The 17629-nt window shown below is 39.5% G+C and overlaps 1 protein-coding gene across 3 annotated transcripts; it reads right to left on the bottom strand.

Annotated features, from left to right (window-relative positions):
* Positions 1 to 908: 908 nt before the first annotated feature.
* Positions 909 to 16916, bottom strand: LOC116331508 (solute carrier family 43 member 3-like). Of its 3 annotated transcripts, none has more exons than XM_031754222.2 (15): positions 16784 to 16916; positions 15022 to 15154; positions 13279 to 13424; positions 8178 to 8421; positions 7941 to 8070; positions 6467 to 6513; positions 5234 to 5310; positions 5027 to 5119; positions 3978 to 4117; positions 3073 to 3182; positions 2775 to 2918; positions 2577 to 2684; positions 2329 to 2503; positions 1944 to 2055; positions 909 to 1227 (listed from the first exon to the last, which is right to left on the bottom strand). In XM_031754222.2, exons 4-15 carry the CDS (start codon positions 8356 to 8358, stop codon positions 1105 to 1107), a joined length of 1440 nt encoding a protein of 479 aa, XP_031610082.1. In that variant the 5' UTR covers positions 8359 to 8421; positions 13279 to 13424; positions 15022 to 15154; positions 16784 to 16916; the 3' UTR covers positions 909 to 1104. The 3 variants fall into 3 exon arrangements, with proteins under 3 accessions (XP_031610082.1, XP_039468924.1, XP_031610081.1); XM_039612990.1 differs by having other exon boundaries at positions 910 to 1227; positions 3043 to 3182; XM_031754221.2 differs by lacking the exon at positions 16784 to 16916 and having other exon boundaries at positions 910 to 1227; positions 3043 to 3182; positions 15022 to 15683.
* Positions 16917 to 17629: the final 713 nt, after the last annotated feature.

Consider the following 17629-nt stretch of genomic DNA (forward strand, 5'->3'; position numbering starts at 1 on the left):
CTGTATTGCATACTGGGGTTTCTTATGCAGTTAGGTCCATACCTTTTTGAACAATGAGGCAATGTTTGAGGAAGAGGAAGCTAAAGATTCTGTTACCACCTTCAGTTTCTGCTTGTTTGTGGGTCTTTCATTTTTGTGTTTGATCCATTAACAGTTACAGAAATACAATGGTCAAAGAAGCTAAAGGAAAACTTTGAAAATACACCAGATCTCTATGTGAGAAAAACATATAGGGCTGACTGGGTAATGTATTAGGAAATTCATGGAAAGTAAAATTATCAACCTACGAGGCTTGAATTAAAAAAAAAAAAAGGTAGTGTGTTTTGCTAAAATTTAATTGCAGCAACTTAAAATGGCAATCAGTAGTTTGTATGGCCCCAAACATGGTTGTATGTATGCCTGACAATGTGAGGCATGATCCTAATGAGATGACTGAGCACCTGGACAGACTAGGTGCCAAGCTGGCAGTGTGGTGCAGGAGGAACTCGGGACCCACTGCACCAGCATAGTGTCTGACTGTGGATCCAAGGATTTCACACCAATACATAGTCAGGTTTCCCTTGCCTAGTCTGTAGAGGCCTGTGCATCCATTTATGCTTCCCCATACTAACCACCACCAAATTGGTCATGGTGAAGGATGTAGCATAACATTCTCTACTGCTTCCCAGAGCCTTCCATGTCTGCCACGTCTTTTCTTACATGCTCTAGAGGGCCACATCAAAGCTTCAGGCAATGGCACGTATTGATGTGTCATCCTGGAGGGACTGGACTACCTGTGCAACCTCTGTTTTTTTTATTGTGAATTTCTGCTGGTTATAAGTTTCCCACTGAAAATTATTAAAAGTCTTTCAAGGTTTTAATGTTACTCTTGTAGACACACTGCCCCTAGTACAGCTCAAACAAGTAATATTTCTCCTGAACCATAAAGTGTTTAACACAATTTTATTGAATTATTACAAAAAACAGTTCACAAAAGTGAATTAATAAAGATCAACAAAACATTAAAATCAATGCTTGTGCTTCTAGTTTAAATCAGTGAACAGGAACAAAGAGAACCTGAAGCGCGAACCTTCTACAGGCTGAAACACTCGTCTCAGCGTCTCTCTACAGTCTGGCTCGAGTCTCAGGATGCTCCTTCCTGAGGCGGGCTTGTTTTCTGCAGTGGATGAAGACGTTTGTAGGATGGATGAACGCCAGCAGAGTGAGAAAAATAAGACCGATGTCCACCTGGAACAGATATAGACAAAAGTTTGCATTCATGTGAATACAGCAAATGCAAGAAAAGTGTATTAAATATTGACCTGTGTTGATATTTAGCCACTGCTGGGTTCTTCAATGTTAAATCAATCAGTGACACAGTCAAGTATAGTGACGGTTAATGAAGCAAAATTTCAAGTTTTTGTTGTAAATATTTACAGGACCTCATTGAGGTGGGGGAATTTGGTACTTATTAATGTTTCTTATTTTTCCAGCACTTTTGAGTCCTAAACATATTCACACATATGAAAATCATTCTATGAGCAAATCTAAGCATCGATATAATGGAACTGCATCATGAGGCCAAGGGTTTGCAGCACTGTCAGAAAAGCAAAGGGTGACTATAAAATATAAAACATGTTCCACACATGTTATTTCACACTTTTTTGTTTACTAAATAATTCCATATTTTGATGCCTTCAGTAAAAATCTACAATGTAAGAAAGTAAGTAAGTCATGAAAATACAGAAAACCCATTAAATAAGAAGGTGTGTCCAAATTTTAAACAGAAAATCCATGTCTGACCTTGAGGTCCGAGATTTTTATTAGATACACGTATGACATCAATTTGAAGCTCCTACATCGCTCTGTTTTTGAGCTATTGCATTCACGTGTCCTGTCTGCCTGCCTAGCAGGGTGGCAATAATACCTCATCAGGCTTATATAGATGAGGGGTAAAAACCTACATAAAAGGGGTATTCTCTGACCACGGAGACGAGGGGGTACTGCAGCACAGAGACTCCAGCGGACACAGCCATCACCAGGCCATACAGCTTCCCAAAGTGACAGGCTGGAAAGCTGAGAGAGCAAAAACCAAAGGGTTAAAACGTGTCTGTGTCTAACTGATGAATAAATTCTCTTTTACCTCAATTTGAAATTATTTTGCCTCCTGAAATTGTATTTTAATTGAACCTGAGAAGTTTAGAAGACGGGGAAACTCAAAAAAGCCAAACTAGTGACTGATACTTTAGCAATATGTATTCTGTGTGATTATCAAGTTTTAAATGTAATACATGCAACTTGAAACTGTTACTTTCCAGCCTGTCCAGTGTGTGTTTGATATAAACTCACGCGATGCTAAGGAAGGCTGCATTCCCCCCATAAAGGAAGGAGCGATTGAGGACCTGCAGGACAAAGGTGAAGTACTGAAGCGGGAGAAAAGCAATGGAGGTGCACACAGAGAAGAGGAGGCACTGCAGGGCAGTCAGGAGCAGGGACAGGTAGGAGGAGCGCAGGTCCGCCTCTCCTACAGTACAAGAGAGATTCAGAAGGAGTTTCCACATGAAAACATGTCGTTCTAACAGCATTCACTGATTTACCCGGAGCCAGAGGCTTCTTCTTGTGTCTGTCCATGATGAGTCCATTCCAGGGGGCACACAGGATGCCACACAGCTGAGTTATTGCGAAAGCATTGGTGTACTGGCTCACTGACGATTTAGGGATGGATGAGAAAACGAGGGAATGAGGTCAGTTAGAGAATATCTGGATCAAAGATGATAATACGGACAATGACTAACCCAGGTTGGAGTCACCATCAGCCAGCCGGTTCAGCATGGAGTTGAGCGTGCCAATGAAGAAGTAGTGTCTCAGCTGCATGATGGACAACCACACCAGGTGAAATATGAAGAACCTGGACTTGACACAGCTGCCGAACGACTGCACTGAACACACAAAACTGGGTGTAAAATACATCGACTACATGTACATGTATTTGCCTGCAGTGGTTTCTTTGTTGGTCAAACAGTAGAAACACTTGACACAAACAGTTTTGGATGGTATAAAAACCTTTTTCTGTGTTTTGAGCCTCTGTCCTACCCTCGGGTGCCAGCGACGTGTTCTCCGTCTCAGGGGACTCCTGTGTCGGCGGACATTCCTTTATCTCAGTCTCCTCCACAGTGTCAGTGTTTCCTTTTCCACAGTTTGTCCTGAACGTCAGAATAAAGTGTGATTCACAAATGAGTGCACATTCAAAATCAACAATGAACTGGTCAATTTTGTTCTTTTGTTGGTGACTCAGAATTATTGAAAAATCAAAAAGTTTATGCTCATCATCTGTGGTGAAATATGGAGAAAGCAAAGAAAGTGTGGTGACATCCAGCTCGGAAAACTTGTCTTTGTTTGGTTTTTGTACTGGTGAAACTTTTGGGTACAATAAAGCCCCTTTTCCATTAGTACCTATTTGAACTGACCCGCCACAGCTCGACTTGGACCTGGTTTTCCATTACAATCCAATACCATCTAATGTGCGTGGTCATCGTCACAGCAACGCAGGCGAAGATCCCATGACGTAATTATGACGTATGCGACATGAACACTACAACAAAGGTGGAGGTTGAGGTGACGATATACCTACCGTTGGTTTTTGTAGCCATTTCCCTCGTTGTGGGTTTCAAAAATGGCGGTTTTGATTTTCATGAACAACAATAACAACAAGAATAAGAAAAATATATACTTCTGAATTCAACCACTACACCATCCAAATGCTACGCTCACTTTAAATTAAAAAGATAAAAGACTTCACCTTTCTCAGTAACATTTAGTATTTGATCCCTGATTTAGGTAGTTCTAAACTTTTTCACAAAATAAGAACAAATTACACAAAAACATGTTAGTAATACTGAATTTGTGCTTGAAATGTGTGTTTAAGTACAGATTTTGTGTGCTTCAAAGACGGCCGCTGTCTTTATGACCTGAATGGCAAAAAGCTGTCATGCTCTCACCCGTAGGTGTAGTTTTCAGGCAGAGTGTAGGGGATGTGGGTTTTCGGCATCAACAGGAAAGTTCTCGCCACGTGAATGCTGCTGCAGACTGTCAGGAAAATGAAAGAGGTGTGGAGAGAGATTCCCTGTTCGTAGAGAATCTGCAGGGGGAAAAAAAAGGTCATTAAGCCTCAGATCAGACAGATCATTCTGTTTTCCCAAAGCAAAGCAGCCTCAGTAACTGTGACATGATAAAAGTCTGAACTAAATAAATGTTTAGTTTACAGCCTGGTGCAAAAATGGTTTTGGTCTCTACAGCGAACTTCTCTCTTCATGACAATTTCAATATATATATATATATATGGAGAGAGAGAGAGAGAGAGAGAGAGAGAGAGAGAGAGATGATTTAAAGTTCGGACTGCATTGCCTGGCAGGTGGATGCTGACACAGGTGGCTATCTTCCCACCTCCTCTAATTTAAGTCACTAAGCTAGGCCTCTGATCTGCGTGTGGCTCTGACCAATAAAATGGCTATTCTAGTAATTCTTGTAGTCGGCGCTATCTGGATACCATCTCTTCTGTTTCTCTTCTCTTCTGTCTTTAGGGTAGACAGACTGGTGAAAGGTCTGCAGTGACTGGATACCATGCTAGTCTGTCACGCTGAAGAGAGCCGGGTGTGAAGGCAAAACTTTCAATATACTGACTGCTCTATGTTCCTATCCTCACCTTGGGCATAAGCTGAGGGTAATGACCGACAGAACAGGATGAGCTGCTTTGGTAAGGAGCCTGGGCTCTCCCTTAGAGATAGGGAGAAGCGCTGGGTTATTCAGGACTGGATGAAGGGATGTAAATTCTAAAATTTTATTCATGTAGTATTTAGCATAAATTCACAGGTATATTTGTTGGTGCACCAGTACAGCTATGGGATGCAGCTTGTTTCCACCTTTTTTTTGTCCAAATAAGAATAAAACTGCACTTCAGTAAAGTAGTAGTGGTACTAGTGTGGGGACAGCGTTGTTTTATCCATCTAATGTGTGTGACAAATATGAGTGTAGCAATTATCACTCCCACCTTAACGATGAGAAGCACAGCAGAGGAGGAGTCAAAGGCACCGTTGTAGAAAGTGATGATGGTGGAGCGATGAGCAGGAAACAGGTTGCCCACCTTTCCGTCACACAGAGACACAGATCATCAGGACAAAATATGTTTGAAAGTTTAGAAGTGGCTCAAATGTATTTCTGTTTAGGAACACAGAAACATTTCTACAGGTGTAGTTACCTGCATGTTAGTTATGAGCAGCAGGACTCCACCCACAGCAAGAAGAGACAGGGCGGGGTAAAGCAGATGTGAAAATTCTACAAGACACAGAAATACAAACATTAGGAATGTGATGTTGCACAATATTAAAGGTAGTTAGAGTTAAAATTCCAGAGTCATGGTGTAGAGAGCAGCAGAGCAGCAGAAGTGCTGACCAGCAGTTAAAACGCTGAATAATCATGTTTGAAAACAAACTTTTTGCTTTCCCTGCAGCACTAAAGGGTTACAGTCAGGGCTGGATTTGGTGACCCCGAACCTTTAAACTTTCTATAGGCTCAGGCTGATGGGGCGTTTTGTTGTTCGTGGTCTCTCTGTGCCCTCATTCTCTCTCTCTTCTTTTTTCCCCCATTCCACAAACATCGAGGCTGAGCCTGTTTCTGCCGGAGGTCTTTTCCCATTAAAAGGGAACTCTTGCCTGTAAACGCTTGCCTGTAAACAGGCGACTGCCTGATTTGTTAGGCTTTCTCTCTAATATTGTAGAGTATCCATATTGCGCCTTAAGATAACTGCTGTTGTGATACGATATAAATGAGACTGAAATCAAATGCCAACAGCTATACTGGAAAATAAAGAACACAAGTTTATTATGACCTGAATGACGCACCGTTGTGTAGTCACCTGATTTTCTCACAGTGATTGTGATTATTTTACTGGGATTCATCATATATGAGGGGTGTTACAGTGACTAAGTCATCAGGCGTGTGGCGAAAACAACTTTTACCTGTTTTCTGTCATTCGTGTTTGGTATGAACCGAGCTGTAGCTGAGGAGATTGCTAGAAACCTGCTTTGTGCTTAAGATGGGAAAGCCAACACAGCTGCTCTTTTTTAAAAACAAAGAACAGTAGGTGGTTCTTTCACAGGTTTGTGTGCTATAAAAGTCCCCAAGAATATGAAATGTGAGGCCAACACTGCCTGGCACATGCAAGTTATACTACTAACTGCTAATTAGCTAAAATAGTGTTGTCATAATAGCTAGGGTGTTCAATTTTTACACTTTAGCACACAGAATAAGCTTTCAAGTAGTCAAATAAACCCAACACAGTGTGACCAGAATATGAAATTCCACAAAAAGGAAAGCATTATGGAAAAGGTGGAAATTATGACACAGAGGTGAAAGGTGAATCTAATGAAAACTTGACGTTCATAAACTACATAAAAATATGTTTTCTAATAATCGTAACCTGTGCACCTACCTGGGCTAGAGAGGGCCACCAGCAAGGTACCACCACTAAAAAGGGCTCTGGAGAGGGAAAAATATAATCAGGACACATAAACGTTTCTGTTTTTACCATCAGATGTCCACCAGCTACGAGGAGCAGACTTCCTATGAGGGCGCACTGAGACTGGTTGGTGGCCCGAGGGTGATTTTGGCCTGCAGCGAAGTCGCCTTGAGCATTGACAGAAATGAGCTGGCAAAGTTTTCTGAACCCATTCATGAAACTGTCCACTCTCCCCCCAGATACCACGTAATCTCATGCATGTAGCCTCTCTCGACAGGACGATGAAACGTGGAAAAGAGAGTGAAAGACTCAATAAAAAAGTCAAGATGCAGCTTAATTCTGAAAAACAAGTACCAATCAGGGGGCAGCATAGTTAAAAACAGCAGCATAAATACACAAAACAACTGAGTTTTGTGTATGTAGTTTTTGTATGTGTAGCCAAAGTTGACCTTGAAAAGGCTTGTTGGTTTGTACCAAATCTTACATTTTGTAATCTGAATAAATTTCTCCTCAGATGAACATTGACTAAAGAAATAATCTGGCACACTTTCCATTAACACTAGAACAATATAATCTGGTACTGACAATTAACTACCTATTTCATTTAAAAATCAAGTAGTGACTCAACAACACTCATTAAATCCTAAACTGTGTAATAATTCTTGTTGCGCATGTTTTGCACAAAGTTACAGACTTTGTCTGCGTCTCTCCACACAATAATCACAATATAATCATATACATTCCTGATCACTGCAATAAATAAGAAAACTTAAAGTGATATCGTGTTACACCAAAACTCTAAAGCAAATCTGCATTCCTAAGTGTTCCAGCAATGATTAACATAACAGGTTTGGAATAACAATTGTTTTCTCATGGCAGCTGGATCATTTGAATACTGTGAGGTAGATGATTTCGTAGTACACGCCTTGGGGCAGCTACAGTATGTGATTGTGCGATTAAGTGGTATAAACATAACTGAGTTGTTCTGAAAATATTTTTGTTCTACTGTAACCTGTGCAGTGAAAAAGTTCAGTTTCTAAAAAAGAAAATAAATAAATTGTTATCTATTGATCTGGACTCTGAACCAGATTTAAACCAATTACATCAAGTATTAGTTCTGACACTAGAAATTGTCAAATATATTTTGGGGTTGAATGAGGTGGGCTCTGTTTGAGTCTAATCTCTGTGCCTCTGTGAGACACTCCATAAACAACTGAGCTACATTATTTGTTTTACCATGTTCTAATCTTAACTAGCATCAGATTTTTTTGGTTTCTTTGCTGAAACTAATTGGCAGACAAGTTTTTTTTATTCTGCTGGAGGTCTGACCTACAAAGGTATCTTAGTTTACTTGGAATATATTGTTGATTAACAACAGCAAGAAATAGTTAACAAATGTGTATTTGGGTCTGCAGCCCAGACATATTTCTTTTTAGCACTGACTTACATTGCCAGCAGTCTGGTCATCCGTGTGCCACAGTGATCAAATATGTAGCCATTTAATAGAGTGAGGAAGTTGTTGAGGAAGGAGGCCACAGTAAAAACCAGTGAGAACTGCTCATCCTGACCACTACAGTCTGGAAGAAAAACAAACAGAAACACACACGCACAAATATATCTGAAACCTGCTTCTGTGGTGTCCTGGATGAGCGTCGTGTCCAATCTAAACTCAAGAGGTGCTCACCTTTACTATCCATGGTGCTGTTAGTGTCGACACACAGCCAACCAAAGTATTCCTCTTTCTTCAGCACAAACACCAAGGAGGCATGGCCAAACACCAGGCCGGCAAATAACAGACACTCCAGCAACCCTGTGATCAGGGTCAGCCAGTAGCGCAGGCTGTAACCAGCTACAGTTCCCTGCATTTTTCACTTCGTCTTTCCAGCTCACACAAAGGTCAAAGAGAACTTCCAGACAGATCTTTGTTCCTAAACCATGGAATAAAAACATAACAGGTATAAGTAGAGCTTTTTCAGTTTTACATGCCTCAAATACAGCAAAAACTGTTCAAGAAAGGATCACGAGTGCAAGAGGGAGCAACATCTGTGTGAGCATGGGCAGTCTATGAGCTGAAGGCCAAAGATGATAAAAAATAAAGTTGACTTAAGTTTTGAGTGGATTTTTTAATGCAACAGTAACAAGCTTACAGAAAACGTTAACATTTTCTCATAGAAATCCTGCATGTTCCTCGAAATTTATCGTGCAATGTGAAATGTTTGTTTAACATCATGAAGGTTGAAACAAAGCATGTCCTTCTGGCTTGGCGAGTGTGACCCTGAGCGCTCAGTCTGGCAGGAGTCCTCACATCATGGGTACATCACAATATTTCAGCCTGAAAAGTTCCTTCTGCTCCCCTGGTGTCACTTCACACACCATGACAGCATCCACCTGGCTTAGGTGGTGCACAGCCTGTCTGGAACTGCATTCATATCTATTAAAATTAAACTAATTTGGGTGGGATATCTTAGACGGAGGTAGAGCTGGGCAATAGAACGATAACGATATGTATTGCGAAATAACTTTTTCTCGATAGAAAAATTAAACTATTGCGATAGGCCTCATCTCTCTTGTCCTCTTTAAAAAAAGAAAAAAGAACAGCCAATCCAAATTAAGTAGCGCAGAGCCGAACCAATCACAGTCGCAGCGTCACATCACATGACTTGTTACGTACAGCACAAGTGCCAAGGCGCACATGTGTATTTGTTTTTGCAGCCGTGCAGCCCGGGTAATGAAGGAAATGAGTTTGCCGACTGGAGAAAAATCAACTGAGAGCGTGAGCGAAGGTTACCGAAAAAAAAAACAGATAATGGTTCCAATGCCGGAGAGCTTGTCGAACGGAAGGGCCACAGAAGTTCCGTAGTGTGAAGGTATTTCAGCTATTTCAAGTCTGACAAAAAACAGCGCACACTGTAAATTGTGCCGAAAGCAAGTCTGGAAATACACTAAAGCGGTGCATGCTCAATCTCTGACTGAAAGCGCTAATTCGTCATTCGGCTTTTGTCAGACTAAAGTAACTGTTAAAACTGTTTGAAAAGCTAAGCTATACAACAAGGAGAGATTGAGAATTTCCTTTTAGTTCTCAGTTTATTTGATATTGACAAAAGTTAGTCAATTTTGTCTGTTCTTCTGTAAAACGACCTAAGATTTATTTTTAGAATTAATATTTTGTTTCTAAGTGGAATTGACAATTTAGTGGTCTGTTTTGTTTGTTCTATTTTGAAACTTAAACGCTTTAGCGGCTGCCTTTTGTGTAGTTTGCAATATTTGCCTTTACTTATCTGAAACTGAAGTCTCATGTTCCTTAAGTACATCTACCCTGTTGAACTTATTATGGGAAATAAATATTTTAATTAAAACAAGCTGCTAATTATTTCACATTTTACTTGTGAGCAACAGCACATTTAAATCTTACAAATATAGTTATTTGGCTTATATCGTGATATATATCGTTATCGCCTGAAATGAAAAAAACATATCGTGATATGAAAAAATCTTATATCGCCCAGCTCTAGACGGAGGTATTATTCAGTGTTATCAGCAAAACAGTTACTTGAACATACCAAAACCACTCACACTTATCTTTCTATTTCTAACCCATTACATTAGGGCAGTGCTTCTGAAACTGAGAAACTCCACAGTGAATTTTACTTAATTCAATGTACACAAACACGGCAGCACTGGCTCACTCATTTGCTTTATTTTCTCTAAAAAAACCTCCCACCTAGTTTCATCCTGTCGCAGCAGTTTCAGAACCACTGCATGAGAGGGAACCACAGTGTGACATCTACACTAACTAGATACTAGATTTTACATACAAACAAATAGTAGCTGCACAAAACCCACAATCAATTTCAGCTTAATTCATTCATCACCAGATTAGTGATAACTCCATTTTTCCTTAAAACAGTTCTATACTTTTGTTTAAAAAACTGACTACAATAACACTGTGATGAAAACACTTTTACCTTAATGTTTCCCAGTGAGTTTATTTGCATGGTGTATATAGTCCATTTACCTTCCCCTCAAGTTAAACTCATTCTGCAAAGTGCAGAGACTACAGACAGGGCAACAGTTATCGCCAAGGGGTGGTAATCCAGATTAATCCTGATAATCTACGTAATGACATATGGCACTACACGGGCACAAGAACGCTCCAAATGTGACTATTAAAACACGATTATTCGAGAAATTTAACCTCATCTTATCACAGTGTGAGGTTTAATATCACAAATACTTGTATAAAACACAAATATACGTCCAGTTTTCTATGCAGAGGCAAATAATGAACTCATCTCAGTGGCAATCCAACAAAACATGCTTCTAAGCGCCGACCCTCATGAAAAAGTTAAGAAACAATGCTTACCCCATAATCTCTGGGTAATCCACACATGATATCTCTACTGTGCAGAGACTCTGTGGGGCCGTGATGCATCTTGCACCCGATAAGCAGCGTTTAATGGGCAGGGAGCTTTACTCTCTCTGTTTATAGATCCAGCTTTAATCCCAGACAGATGGACACGGGGCGGGAAACCACGTTTACACACTAATTCCAGTATTAGTCTAATTATGAGTTATAAACTAATCTAACGGACATGCGGTCCAGCCTGTTGACAAGTTTTCCCCCTGCTTCATTTGGAGCTCATTTTAAATAAAAAACAGACTTAGGATCCACCTGCAGGTCAGACAAGGAAACCCATTTTCTTTCAGATGCCCTGTCTCAAATATAATCTGCTATTAATGCATATTTCACAGTTTTTAACATGCCCTGCGGCTATGAAAAATAAAGGTCTTATATCAATAAGGTATAATTATTCCTACAGCTCACATCTTATTGTGTAATTTCCTAACATTTCTTGCATTTCATAACATTTCTGTTAAAAAAATATTGGTAGGTACAGTCAAACAAAGGAATAAACATATGATAATCTAAGTATTTTTTTAATTAATGAGTATCTTTGGAGTATTTTAAAAGAAAGTTATGTAAAATTATGTAAGTTTTTTTTACAATATGATTAGCATTCAGAGGAAATGAGTGAAATTGTAATTACAGATTACTATTAGAGGTGCAGACTATATTATTCTACTCTCTCCTTTTTACATTATAATTACATTTTATTTTAAATGCAGGCTGTAGTACACTTCAGTTACTGTGTTTATAAGTGGTGATACCTGAACCTTTCATTTAAATTGACAACACTTTACAGTCCAGCCTTGATCTCACAGACAGAGAAAAAGAAACTGTATAAAACACTTTCTGATTAAACTGTGTTTTAGAAATTAGAAAAAAATTATATCAGCATGATTAGTGTCTAGTTTCTTTTTAAAATACTCTGAAGGGTCTCATTACCTTTACTAAAAACATGTAGGTTTGAATCATTTAATGAGTTTCTCCTTTCATTTAAAGTTGGAGGTAAAGAACATTACATATTAAATCCTGAAAAAAAATGGATGATTCAATATTGTGAAATGATACCGTAAGTCATTTTAGTTATACAGCGTGTATATAGAACTATTAGTTACTCCCCCAAAAATGACTCTTTCTAATTACTGTGACCACAAAGGAAAATGTCAAGGTCAACGAAAGATGTGACAGATAAATAATGAGGACTGACAAAAAGAAAGGAGCCGACTGACTTAGACTGGGCCTCTTAATGTAAGGCGGTGGTCGTTGTTAATGTGGTGAAATTTTTCCTGAAGATCTACTACAAAAAGCTCATCACTGATATGTCACCCTGTGAGTTCTTTTTATTTTAACTTAAAATTAATATGAAGGGTTTTAATTAAAGTTAAATATAAAATGCCTCTCACACTTACGTCCACTCATATCTTCACTTCCTGCTATTGTCTCTGATCAAACTAAAATTCATTAATGATAATCTTACATGTAAACCTTACATTTACTTTGATCATTTTAATCTAGCTCATCATCTTTGTCATCAAGGTTTTATGTGTAAGGCAAGCTTCACAAGAAGCATTTTACAGCAGTGTAATAATCACCTTCATAATTTACCTTCAGTATAACATATCTTAACCTATTGAAGCGTCAGGCTAAAAACACTACTACCTACTTACTTACATAACATAATCAATATAACCAGGGTTTTATTGACTGTTTGACTTCTTCATGAATTATGGGAATGCATTAGCTGCTGGTGAATCTGTATTATTAAAGTTTCCATGATATTTTCAGGCACCAAAAATGTACTGGGCTCATTAAGCCCCCACCATGATTTTCCTTTCATATGGAGCTATGGATTGCCAGTTTGTTTGTTTGCTTGTTTTAAGAAATGAAAAGATGGAAACCTTTTATAAAAACTAGGCTGTAACTGGTCGTTGACAGATTTAAAATAATGATTATTAGTATTTGTGAATAAAATAGGTGATGGGTGTGAAAATGGTTTGAGACAAAAGAAGAAAATTCGTGCCTAGCTTCTACTTGCTATAAATATGCTAATAAGAAACTGCAAACAGTAAAATGGACACTACAATGAACTTATTAAAAATGTATTACCATACAATACTTTTAAATAATTGTTTAAGAACTCTTGTCCATGTTTCACAACATGAGAGAGCAGTTTTTTAAAGAAAAGTCTTTTGTTTTAACAAATCAGGCGCCAAACTGAACCCAAAGCTATCACAAGCTAAGCTAAGCTAAGCTAGCAATTAGGGGAAAAAGAGAAATAAATCAAAACTTTTTATACTAAAATAAATCCTGAGTTTTGCGCAGAGAGAAATAAGAACTTAAGAAACTCTAAAACAGTAAAACATTGAAAAACAGAACAGACCTTTACTGAGAGGGTAGCAATAGGATGGAGAGGTTCAGGCTCCTCAGGATGTTGGCTTATTCGCCACCTGCTCACATGTCAATCACAGAATCCCTCCTCTGTGATTGGGGGCGGGTGTTTATCCGGGACAGCTCACTGAGCTAAAGCTGAGAGAAGTGACCGGATATCATTAACAACCTTCACTGTGGTCTGCTATCTTCTTCAAGATGATCTCCAGATAGTGGGCACATAGCTATTTTAATACGATTACTTTTAGGACATTTTCAGAGATATGCTTGTTTACAAAGAAATAAAAAATAACCTGCTTGTACAAAAGAGCTTTTTGTGCACCTTTTACACCTATAGCTGTGTTAATTTGGCTAATTTATTATTATTTTTTAATTTTTTAAAAAGTAGTAAAAAGCCACTGGATAAGCCACTCTTATTGTACCTATAAATGATACCCTGAGACTAAAAAGGTTTAAAATCACCCTCAGAATTATCAAATTAAAGAAGGCAGTGAATCATTTTTTATTATCCCATTCTGGTTTAAATAATAAGGATCTGATTCCTCCTACTCTTTCCCAACACGAAATGGTCCACATTTTGTTTTTTCCATGTGACTATGATCTAACCATGATTTTTTTGAATTGTGTTCCTTTTTTGGTTTCAGAAATGACAACCATCATTCATTGAAGGATTTCCCATGCTGACCAGATTGTCTGGTTGGCGAAGTGGCTAGCACAAAGACTAAGAGATCCTCAGGAAAGAGTCTATCTGGTGCAGGAATGAAAAAGTGCAAGAAAAGTTTGAAGGTGTAAAAATTAGGTTGGTGTCTGCTCCAGTTTTTGATTATGCCAAATTTTCACTACCGTTCTATGGACTACAAAGTTCTTTAGATGTGTGAGTACCTCATCCATGAAGAAGCAAGAGATTATTAAAGAAACTACTGAAAGTTCATATGTCTTTACAGAATTGCTGTCTTGCCTTTGCATAAACTCTAACCACATAATTGACTGTGCTACGTAAAGACAAAGCAAAAAACAAAGCAAGTACAAGACATCTCTGCCAGTGCCGTTAATCTGCTCACAATGGCACGTGGGGAATTCCACCCCACTGAATATTAATCTAATAAACCTTGATATATTACCAGTTGATAATAAAAGCACAAAGACCTGCTACTGGTGAGGCAGGGGAGTGACTGATTAGTTTGACTAGTTTATTTCCCAATTCAATAAAAAAAAAAAAGACTGCAGATGTAACAGAAGAAGAAAAGTTAATTAAATACCACTCAAAACCCACAGAATTAGATATTCAAGATATGAATTTATTATAAGATTTCTAAAACAAAATTATCTACAATCAATTTACGCTACTAACTACTCACTGCAATGCAGTGTGTTTCACTGCAATCCTCAGTGCAGAGCTCATTCAAACTGAAACAGTGTCTTTTATATCTGTTTCTCGATGTTTTTACTTACATCTATAAGTGTGGGGGAGGGGACCTCACTAAAGGTGCCTAGCCTCCCAACAAAATGCCCTCCATCTTATTAAAAGAAAACTAACTAAACAAAGACGGAAAGATGGGGCAGGTCAATTAAAATACCGTTTTTTTTTGTGGTCAATACATTAAAATATAGAGTCAAGTAGCAGGCACTGGGCAGCCAAACACAGAGTTACCAAAGAAAATAACAAAGCTGGTCAACAAACACTAAGATCACATTGCAACCACAACTGCCACTGAAGGATATCAAAGAGGAATACCTCAGTATCTTCCAAACTCCAGGGACTCGTGCCGAACCTCTGATGAAGATGATGGTATGACAGGAGTTCAGACAGCAGTTCTGGTAATGAGGATGTGTAATACACCTCTTCCTCCAAACATCTTTTGTGGCATCTAGATGGTATCAGAAGAGGTGTGGATTTTATTCATTAAACAGTTGCTAACTTGGCGCATGATTATTTTGATAGTAGCTTTGATTTGCATTTTCTGTTAACCCAGAAGTCCGGATGATAGAAGTTTGGATGATAGAAGTTTGGATGATGTCCATCAGCATGAATGTTCTCTTCTGCCAAGAAATGCTGAAACTACAAATAAACTAGTGCACTTTTTGTTCCTCGCATTCCTCTATCTTTGAGTCAAGTGTTGGTCCTGTTTGTACTTACTTCTGAAGCTGTCAATAAGTAACTAACATGGTGACTCATTATTTGTCAGCGAACTGTTAGTGGTGTTTCACGGCTTGAGTGTGTATTTGGAGTGTGGGGGTGGGGGCAATGACATTGCTTCTTCATAAAATATAACATTATCCCAGCTGGACTTTTGTCAAAGCTGGAAAGACACCCAAAGAAAGCTCCAGCCGATCCAGGAGAGAAGGACAACCGCTGCCCAGGCAAAAACCTGTAGTGATCCCGTATGTGTCAGGAGTATCGGAACAGTTGAGACGCATTTTTTCTAAACACCGGGTCTCTGTGGCTTTTAAACTCCCAAAAACGCTGCGCCAAAAACTGGTCCACCCCAAGGATCGGGTCCCCCGACACAAACAGAGTAACATAGCGTGCGCTGTTAAGTGCCAGGAGGATTGCCAGGATTTATACATCGGGGAAACCAAACAACCTCTAGCGAAGCGGATGGCACAACACAGAAGAGCAACCTCATCAGGCCAGGACTCTGCAGTTTATTTACACCTACAGGCCAGTGGACACTCATTCAACGATGAGGATGTACACATCCTGGACAGGGAAGAACGCTGGTTTGAGCGCGGAGTCAAGGAGGCCATTTACGTGAAAAGGGAAAGACCATCTCTGAATCGAGGAGGGGGCCTAAGGGTACATCTGTCACCATCTTACAATGCTGTGATTGCAGCCATTCCCCAACTCTCTGTGAATGGTACTCATGGCCATTGATCAGTGTTCTTTGATCAGTGGGTTTTGGTCAGTGATTGTTGATCAATGGTCATGGGAATTTGCATAATTATGATTAAGAAACTGACCTCACAGCCCATTGTTCCTTCAGTGGGCTGGTTTCAGTCATTATGCAAATGTACTGTTTATAAGGTTTGGGGAAACCTGCAGTCAGCTGAGACTGAAGAAGTCACTTGGATGAGTGACGAAACGTTTCTCCCACAAAACGCTACGTCCAGATGAACAGATTCAACTTTTGGAGATTTACTTTCCTGGATGATTGAGAATGCATCAAGACAATGATGGCTACTTGTTTTCCAAAAGTTTCTGTAAACTGCGGAGGCATTGTGGCCTGCAGACAGTGCCTCTCAGGCCAGTGCACCAGTGCTCCTAAGCGGGCATACAAAACATCAATGGTATCGGCAAAGATAGAAGACAGTGTTTTGTGGGACACATGGAATAGATGACAAAGATGCTGGACTGGAAGATCAAGTCTCAGACGCATGAGTGTGAGTAAGAGCATTTGGAAACCTGTCAGTTTCTTCGATACTGGCAGGAAATCTTTGACAGTGTTGAAGAGGGACATTAAGACAGCATAACAATGTAGTCCAGTGTAATATCTTACTTTTTCGGTATCATCCTTTAAGAAATTTTCATTCAGCTCTGTCTTTTGCAACTGCGATCGAAGCAGTCTGTTCTCCTCCAACAGCCAGTTTATTTCTGCTCTGCCCTGTTCATTGCACACACAATCCTTCGTCTGCCCTTTAGCTTCCGTGACGCTGTCTGTCCGATCAACACTGTCCACATTTGCAGCAGGTACCTCAACCTCCACTTGTCCAACACAACTGCTGTCCACTGCCTCCATGACATGGTGATTTTGCTGTTGGTCTTCTGTCAGATCTTCATCGATCACTTCTGCACGGGGCACACCTTCAGACTCTGCAGCTGCATAACGAAAGCCTGTAAGATAAAATTAGTGCATACACATAAGGTTAATGTACACCAATATTCCAATGACAGGTGTGTGCTTCATCTTGAAGTTATGTGCGGATTAGTGTACAATAAGAGCAATTTAGTATGTTTTTAGAGGAGAGGGGAGGGGGGTGTTTACCTCCGATGGGTGCTCTTTTTCGCTTCCGTTGCATACGCCTTGCGTGCCGGTCCGAGTCAGATACAGGTATGTCGTAGTGCCCCATGTGCAGTGTTGGTGCCCAGTCTGGATTTGTTACATCCATTTCATATGCTGGTTTGCCTGCAATAATGCCAAATCATAAGCTACTCAGTCGACATGACGTGGTTCTGCAGCATCACACATTAGCATGTTTTATCTCATTATCTATGACCTCAGCACATTGAAAATAACACTAAAAGCCTTTTAAGAGTGATATGAATTAATTTAGAACTCACCGGAGAGAAAATGCCGCGAGCAAACCAACAAAAAGCTGGGGATTGCAGAGAACTCGATATCCGC

Source organism: Oreochromis aureus, linkage group 6 (assembly GCF_013358895.1).
Source record: "Oreochromis aureus strain Israel breed Guangdong linkage group 6, ZZ_aureus, whole genome shotgun sequence".
Classification (NCBI taxonomy): Eukaryota; Metazoa; Chordata; class Actinopteri; order Cichliformes; family Cichlidae; genus Oreochromis; species Oreochromis aureus.